The sequence below is a fragment of the Solanum stenotomum genome, chromosome 6, assembly GCF_019186545.1.
Source record: "Solanum stenotomum isolate F172 chromosome 6, ASM1918654v1, whole genome shotgun sequence".
Lineage (NCBI taxonomy): Eukaryota > Viridiplantae > Streptophyta > Magnoliopsida > Solanales > Solanaceae > Solanum > Solanum stenotomum.
Genome location: NC_064287.1, coordinates 13,141,005 through 13,150,226, shown reverse-complemented (window position 1 = coordinate 13,150,226; position 9,222 = coordinate 13,141,005). Strand labels below are relative to the sequence as shown.

The 9,222-nt window shown below is 34.2% G+C and overlaps 1 protein-coding gene and 1 pseudogene across 1 annotated transcript; one reads left to right on the top strand and one right to left on the bottom strand.

The window, feature by feature from the left end:
* The first annotated feature begins 3,134 nt into the window (after positions 1-3,134).
* Positions 3,135-4,347, top strand: LOC125868496 (uncharacterized). The gene is made up of 3 exons (XM_049549126.1): positions 3,135-3,168; positions 3,251-3,483; positions 3,760-4,347. The coding sequence occupies exons 1-3, from the start codon at positions 3,135-3,137 to the stop codon at positions 4,345-4,347; spliced, it is 855 nt and encodes a 284-aa protein (XP_049405083.1).
* Positions 4,348-6,448: 2,101 nt separating this feature from the next.
* LOC125868308 (UDP-glycosyltransferase 75C1-like) lies at positions 6,449-7,906 on the bottom strand (annotated as a pseudogene).
* Between the last annotated feature and the right edge of the window lie 1,316 nt (positions 7,907-9,222).

The window sequence follows — 9,222 nt, the reverse complement described above, 5'->3', positions numbered from 1 at the left end:
AGGTGGAGTTCCCGAGGAATTACCTATAGAGGCGGGAATAGCGGACTAAATTGGCTTGGCTGCAAGATTTGGCCTTCTGGACCCCTTGGAATATGAACCTTGAAAGTTACCCGAGTTCTTGGCCCTTTTTGCCCATGCCTTAGCTTGACCATCTCGCCTCACCCCCTCCACTTTCTTAACATAGTTTGTTACCTAATTGAAGCTCCTCCCTGCAGAAATCATATGAACAGATAATACTTGCAACTCAGAATTTAGTCCCCTAATAAATAACTTGATTCTCTCTTCCTCAGTAGTCACCAATTGAGTAGCATATCTAGACAAGGCATGGAACTTGGCCTCATAAGCAGCCACAGTCGTACCACCCTGCTCCAAAGACATAAATTCATCATCCTTACGATCTCTAAAAGTCCTAGGCACATACTTTTCTAGAAACAGAGCATGAAATTAGGTCTAAGTAAGTGGAGGTAAGGTAGAAGATTTGCATTCCATATAAGCTCTCCACCACTGCTTAGCCTCACCTTGAAGTTGTAAGGACACAAACTCCACCCTATGTTGATGGACAATTCCCAACTTATGAAGCCTCTCATAGCAATCTAAGATAAACTCATAAGCATCATCATTCTCAGAACCAAGAAACACAAGAGGCTTTAGCTTCAAAAACTTAGTCAAACATTTCATGCTCATTACTAGTCCTAACAGAACCCAACAAAGGACAGAAGAAAGCATCATTACCTTCAGTCCTGCCCACCTTGGGCACAGTACTAGCAAAAGGAGGATTAGTAGAAACTTGAGATGCTTGAGCAGAAGGAAGCACTCCAGGACCAACCAACCCTTTCAAAAATGACATGATATGTCGAGCTAAAACTGGGTCTATGGGGGGACATCGGTAGTCTCAGCATGCACCTCTTCCTCTTGTCCCACATCCTCAACATTCTCAACATCAACATTCTCCTTTTCAATCTCTGTATGATGCACAGGAGGGTTCTCATTCACAAGAGCATTCTCAATAGGAGCTCCATTCCCAGCAGGCGCTACTCTTTCACGACCTCTACCCCTGCCTCAACCGCGACCTCTCACTGCAGATTCCTCAGTTAGAGCATTGACGGGAGCTACGAGTCTAACACAATTGTATCTAGTATTAACCATACGCACACAGAAGAGTGAAGGAGTTTAGATACCAATTTGAATCACCAGATACCAATTGGAATCAAGTCATAGCACGAAAGGAGACAAGAGAAAAACAGAGAGATTTCTTAAAGTCATATATCCTCTTGAAGAAAAGTAAAGGCATCCCAGTACCGTTCCGCAAGACTCTACTAGACTCATTTTGGTACAACGAGATCAATGAACCTAGGCTCTATTACCAACTTTGTCTCAACCCAGACCGTCGTGATTGGCACCCACACTAACTCTCCGGTGGGAGAACCATTACTACAATCCAAACCAACCAACTAATCTAAAACTAAGGCATTTAAGTTACAGAAGCAAGTTAAATACTAAGGAAAGAAATAGGGAGTTCTCATATACTCGAACAAAAGTCTAACAACGAACTAAACAAATGTGGAAGAAATAACCTAGAACCTGAAAGTCAATGTATGAAAACATCTAAAGTTCAACAAGTCTAAACAAGAAAGGATGCAACCCCAAACTAACAAACTAATCAACTAACTAGGAAAGTCTAAGTCCGAAATGGTGGATATAGACGAAAGAGAACCCATGGCAGCCCGAAATAATTGGTTCACCCTTGAGTTCGAACGATCACTGGTCTTCTAAACGAGGTTTGTCAATAGTCGCCAGAAAATGCCCTGTACTCAAAAAAAGTAAGAGCAACTGCAGAATTAGTACACAATCACATTGTACTAATTCAACATAAGCAAGTTAATACAACATTATAAACATGCAAAATATCAAACATATTTAATATTGATTATCACATGCTCAACAATATAAACAGTTTTGACAAGTCATTAGTCCTCTAATGGAACCCAAACTCAAACAGTTAGCATACCAAAACGTGGTACCCGATCCAATGTTTATGCCGAAATGTGGCAACAGATCCCATAATTATGCCAACACGTGGCAACCGATCCCAATTAGTTATGCCAGAATGTGGCAACCGATCCATTCAACACACCACAATCACAATCACAAGTATCTTCTAAAGTTCATACAAATAAGTCATGATTCATGACATTCATCATTTATCTATCTCATTTACAACAAGTGCGATCAATCATGCAACATTCGCATACATGCAAGTATCATAATGAAGCAAGAATAAACATACATCACACAATCATGGAATCACAAGCATCACCTACCTCAGATCAAGCTTGAAACCCTAAGGAACTTGATCATTCTCTTTTCGGATTCGTTTCGCTTGTTCTTAGTCTACAAACAATCAATATAATACGTTAATCAATAAATAATCACTAATTACCTGAATTACTAACAATTATATGAACCCTAGATCAAACACATGATCCCAAGTATCTAAAATAGGGTTGTTTTCACAATAGAATCTAGATCAAAACTTTCTCCCATTGATAATTACCCATTATATTACGTTCTATAGATTGAAAAATGTATTCGGGGAGTGAAAAGCTTACCTTAGCCTCAAGAATGGTGAAAAAATGTTAAGAGTCACCTGGGCTTCGTTCCTTAGCTCTAAAAATTGAAAAGTGCAGAATGAGGTCGTTTAGGGGTTTATTTACGACCTTAAGTCGCGTCTGGCCCACCACAGCGGCCTTCCTCCCGCTTCAGCGGCCCCGCTAGAGTGGTAAAAACCCCCGCCAAGGCAGCTTGCACGAACCAGTGAGCTATTTTAATATATCCAAGACCCCCATTTCACAACGCAGCTCTAACCAACGACGTTCAAAAAATTCCCTTCACACTAAGATCAATTTCGGGAGTTCTACTCGCCTGAATTTAATTCTGTAAAGTTGTACGGATTCCTTAACGAGTTATCTAACTACTCATGTAATCAAAATCATAATTAACTCACCTGATTGTTACCAGATTCCCCTACACCTTAAAGACTCCAATTTCATCCAAATCTGGACTAGATTGGAAAAATACAAATACTACGAAAAAGCTTTTTGGCCCCAAATTTTCCCCCTGTTGACTTTTCTATAATGACGAAATCCAGTCATTACAGCATTACAATTGGTAAGGCAAATGTAGTACACTATAACTTCATACACATCGATAATTGTTAAACTTATTACTAAACATTCATTAAATTGTACAGCTAATCCTCGAGAAGGGGAAAGGTATTATGAGAGGTTATTACTAAACCATGTAAGAGGACCATTGTCATTCAATGACTTATTCACTGTCAACGGTAGGCAATGTGATACCTTCAAAGATACAGCCAAAGAAAGAGGGTTACTAGAGCTCTACAACAGTATATTAGAATGTTTAGGAGAGACTGTTATCTTCAAAATGCAAGAAGCTCTCCGAAGTTTGTTTGCTACAATTTTGGTTCATTGTAACCCAACGGATATTAGAAAACTCTGGGATACTTATTATGAGGATATGTATGAGGACTTTAGCAGGCTATATGGCAACTCACACAATACTATACTACAGTGTACCTTAAATAGTATTAATCACTATTTGGAAAGTATGGAAAAAAGCATAGACATATATGGCATTCCTCAACTAGATCACAAATTGCTCGAAGGTTGTCCATCGGAATGTAGAGAAATAAATGAAGAACTTTCCGTGTAAATACCTTCAGAAGATTTTGATGCACAGGCACAATCAAATCCAGAACAAGAGCAAGCTTTTACAAAAATAGTGCAAACAATCGATACTGGAACAACTGGAATATTCTTTGTGGATGGACCTGGGGGAACTGGCAAAATATACCTATATTGTGCATTGCTTGCCAATGTTAGATCAAGAGGTATGACAGCTTTGGCTACAACAATCAGTGGCGTAGCAGCTTCAATTTTACCGGGTGGACGTACAGCACACTCAAGGTTTGAGATCCCCCTACAAACAAATGAGTCAACTATGACGAACATGTCAAAGAAAAATGGTGCTGCCAAATTGATTAGAAAAGAAAAAGTGATTATATGGGATGAAGCCCCAATGGCCAAGAGGCAAACAATAGAAACAGTCGATAGGAGATTTAGAGACATAATGGACATTGATAAATCGTTTGGTGGAAAAGTCATGGTTTTTGGAGGTTATTTTCATCAGATGTTACCAGTAGTTCCAAAATCAACTAGAGCGGAAATTGTAAATGCAAGCTTGGTGAAATCATATCTCTTGCCTTTGATAGAGAAGATTCAAGTTACGAGAAATAATGGGACATACACAAAAAAACATCATCTATAAAGAAGTTTTAGGTACGATAGCCTCATATACATATATGTCCATTGTACCATAGATAATTAACTCATTACAAATCGTCGAGTTCTAACAATATTACATTGCTTCATATCTCAGGTTTAGAAGACACAAACACACCTATGCAGATATAATTGAGTCTTCATCGACCCACACTCCTCTATGTGTTAATGTAATATTCATGATAATTGTTTGAGTCCCTCAATCCACTCACATAAATTGTGACATTTAACCAAACATTGTATGGTTTCATGTTTAAGTTTTTTGTTTGTTGTTATTGTATTGCATTCTAATGTTGTATTATTATTATTATTATTATTCATAATTTAAAGTACTTTCGTTCTTCAAATTTGATGCTTCATATTAACTTGATGATGTCATTCATAATTTAGCACATAAATATCGTACATATTATGAAATGCATTACTTAAATCTTTATCACTTTACAAGATCAATAATAACTTATGCACTCATGAGAAGACTATTTAACACAATGTACACTTCTACTACATCAATAATATTGCACGCACTCATGACAACACAGCTTTATAAATATCTCTCGATAGAGAACGAGACTACTTAGCATGGCTCACACGTGCACTGCACGTGCCCATGACTATTATTATAAAAAATCTAAAGAATTTATCATATTCTCTAAACAACTACCTTAAATATTTATGTTTTGAGATTATATAAATTTTATTTAATAAAAATATATCAAAAGATATTTTACTCAATTTTTCTTGAAATACTAAAAAGTATTTGGAATTCTTTGTTAAACCAAGAATCAACTTTATTATTTAGCAAAAATAACACAGGAAATGTGTGATTACTTTAGAGTAATTAGTAAAAACCACATAATTTAGCCGCCGCTTTCTCTGTAGGAAAAGACCTTAGGTTGTACAACAACTCCGCTATCCTCCCTTTCAAGTAGGGGTTCAACGGAGCTTTATTTAAAGAACATTAACCATCACTTTGACTGATGCGGACGCGGTTCTATCGTCGGGAAAGGAGTAATGAAAGGGAAGCCCGGGGTCAAAGCGTGTTCATTGTTGCCTATATAGCTTTCTAGAGTAGAGATCTAGCAACGCATTCTAGGCACAGATCATTGGTATTGGATGTACCGTTAGGTTGTGATGAGTCAAATCTGCTCCCTTTTTTTTCCGTTGCAAGCAAGTAGTATGTTTTATTATTAGAGATAACGTGTGCTAACAAATTAGAGTTACAAAAGCATGACATAAGTATATATTCAATTACAAATTTTGTGTTTTAAGAAAATAAGAGATAATGCATAAGTACCCCTCATGAACTATGACTGAAATCGCACTGACATGCCTTAATTTAATTAGGGTCGTACTATCTCTCGAACTCAATTTTTCATATTCCTGCACCTTTTATGCTGATGTGATACCTTCAACCAAATAAGTTTGTTATCTTTGTACACACATGCTTGTCACGTGTGTAAATAATTTTTTTAAAATTTTTTAAAAAATAATCAAATGTTCTTAAAGGTTCTTATTTATATTTTTTAAAAATAATTTTTTGATATCTTTTTATTTTATTTATCTTGTATTTAAATTACATTAATACACGTATGCTTTGTATTTTATACTTTTTTAAAAAAAATTACCTTCATTCATTGTTTTTTCTCTTTTATTTTTGTATTGATTTTATTTACTCTTTTTATTCTCTTTGTCATTCCTTTTGATTTGATTTGAAATTTAATTACAAAAGTCTTATATATAAAATATGTTAATTTCGAATAGATATTAGAATGAGTAAATAAAATCAAATAAAACATAAAAACCCCGCATTCAAATTTAAGGACACTTTTTATTTATATTTTTTTAAAAAACAAAAATAATTTTCTAAAAATAATTAAAAGTGAAAAGATAAGAAATTAATGAAATAAAAAAATTAAAGTTTCAAGTCAGGAAGAAATTAAAATAATTATTTCAGAAACTAAGAAAATTATTTCATTATGAATAATTTCAAACAAATTCATAATTTTTTCTGAAACGGAGAACATGCTCTTAAAAAACTAATTGCTTACTAGCTAATTTATTAAAATCATCTATTCACGAGTGATTTAGTACTCATTACGACCAAGTAAAAAATCATTAGCAAATGCCTTGAGATTCACACTTGATGTACCATTTTCCTTCATAGCTTCCTTAGCAAAATCACTCCATTTTTTGGCATTTCTTCTCAGTTCTTCCCCTTCTTCGCCGTTTCCCATCGCAATCGTGATACATCTATTGAACTCATCTCTTTCCACGACACCACCTTCACTGGCATTAACTCTAACACCATTCTTCCAGATATCTTGAATGAGTTTTGCATTACAAACTTGATCGTTCCAGAGTGGACATGCCACGATAGGTACCTTAGATGCTATGCTCTCCAAAATTGAATTCCATCCACAGTGATTCAGAAAACAACCAACAGAAGGGTGTTTAAGAACTTTCACTTGCGAGCACCAACTCACTATCTTCCCTTGCTTTTCGAGTTCGTCATTGCAACTCAACTTGCCCGCCATCTTATCTCCGTCTTGTCCTTCCCTAATCGCCCACAAAAAGGGCCTCCCACATTTCAGCAATTCGTGATCAATCTCCTCCATCAATTGACTTGATATTTCGGAGTAACTACCAAATGCTATGTAGATAACCGATCCCTTATCCTTTGAGTTCAACCAATCCATATAATTCTTCGAACTAATCTCAATCATATCAGTTCGAAAAGTATCATCATCAAGAAATATTGAAGGAATTGAAGGCCCAATTCCCACCATAGTCACATGCTTTAAAATGCTCAAAGCATCACGCTTTAAAATGTTCAAAGCATCATACTCTAACGCATCAAATGTGTTCACAAGAACTCTTCGATTTTCTTCACTATTCAGCATTTCAATTTGCCTTTTAATAGACTTAACTGCCCAGTTTGTACTTTCCACGTCATCAAACACAAAAGATGGGAAATCAATTGGACTAAGTGGTGGCAATCCTGGTAACTCTATTATTTTATCCTTACCATTACAGTTTTTGAAATAATCAGAATAGTTTGTGAATCTATAATAGTAAACATCAAAAACTATGGCAGGTTGGATCCAAAATAATGTAGATGGTACATTTATTTTTTTGGCCACTAAGCCAACCCATTCCATGATAATTGTATATATGACATGTGAAAAAGGGGTACCATTTTTTGCATTTTATTGGATCAAATTGGAAATGAATTTTGACTCGCGAGACTTTACAGAAGAATAGAACAAATGAAAGTCATCAACTGAGCTTAACTAGAATTTTCCATCATAGCCATCAGAGAAAGGAGCAAAGTTTAATCCTTCAATGTTTGGGAGTTTTTTTATTTTACTAAAAGCTGATAGGCTTGTGGTTAAAGTGACTTCAATGCCTAGATTGATTAATTGTTTTTTAAATTGAAGACATGGATTAATTTGGCCTTGGCCTGGGAATAGTGCTATAAGAACATGAGGCTTTTCATTCTTCAAATTTTTCATATTTTGGGTTGTGAGAAGGGAAGTATTCATGATGGAGAATTAGGGTTTTGGGCAGGAGAACTTTGTTTTTTGAGCTGGCTTGGCTACAACTGATTAGGGTGACACATATTTATACTAGTAAATATATGGTTCTAGATACAAAAGAAATCTAGAAAATTTATTATATTCTTTAAATATTCACCTTAACTATTAAGTTTTAATATTATATAAATATTTATTTAATAAAAAAGTATCAAAAAATATTTTACTCAAACTTTCTAGAAGCTCCAAGAAGTATCTGAATTTATTGTTGTTCTAAAAATAAACTTTATTATTTAGCAAAAAATAAAATAGAAAATACATGAATACTTTTGAATAAGTAACAAAAAAAATATAATGAAAGCAAGTAGTATGTTTTATTACTCCCTCCGTCCCTTTTTAGTTGTCCACTTTAGAAATAGCACACAGATTATGGCAACAATGATTAGCACAGTGAAGTTACAATTTTACCCTTATGACAACTTTTCACTTCAAAATTACAACCACTTATTTGAATTCAAGTGAAATAAATTGGAGGCAAACAACATACACTTTTACAATTTTCAAGAAGTGTAAATAAGGGTATAATAGGAAAAAATTTGTTGTTCTTTCTTGATTTGTCAAAATGGACAACTAAATAGGGACAACTAAAAAAGAAAATATGGACAAGTAAATAGGGACGGAGGGAGTATCAAATATAATATGTGCTGACGATTTAGAGATACAAAAGCATGATATTTTTATTTTTCCAAGAATCATCATCATTATTCAGTGAAAAAAAACCCGCAAGAAATGCATGTGTACTTTAATCTAAGAAAAAAAAATATAATGATAGCAAGTAATATGTTTTATTATCAGATATAACATGTGCTAACAAAGCAGAGATACAATGCATAACTTAGTTGTTGTTTCGTGAATTATCATTATTATTCAGTAAGAAAACACAAGAAATGCATGAGTACTTTAGTCTAAGAAAGGAAAAAAAATATAGTAGTAATATGTTTTATTATCAAATACATCGTGTGCTAACAAATTAGAGATACAAAAGCATGACATTTTTTGTTGTTCCGAGAATAATCTTTATCATTCAGTAAAAAATGACGCATGAAATGCACCAATGTATGTTAATTTAGACTTAGAAATACAAAAAAACACAATAATAATTAGTATGTCTTATTATTAGATATATTGTGTGCTATCAAATTAAAGATAAAAAAGCATGACATATGTACATATTCGATTATAAATTATTATGTTTTTAAAAAAGATAATCAGAAGCATAATAACGTGATTTAAAATTAGAATATAAATAAGTAAGCACATGAAAA

Excerpts from the sequence above, each read along its gene's own strand:
- LOC125868496 (XM_049549126.1), top strand. The coding sequence starts at position 3,135 with ATGACGAAATCCAGTCATTACAGCATTACAATTG. Across the intron at positions 3,169-3,250 it reads TCATTACAGCATTACAATTG|CTAATCCTCGAGAAGGGGAA; the intron begins GTAAGGCAAATG and ends TAAATTGTACAG. Across the intron at positions 3,484-3,759 it reads GTTTGTTTGCTACAATTTTG|GCACAATCAAATCCAGAACA; the intron begins GTTCATTGTAAC and ends TTTGATGCACAG.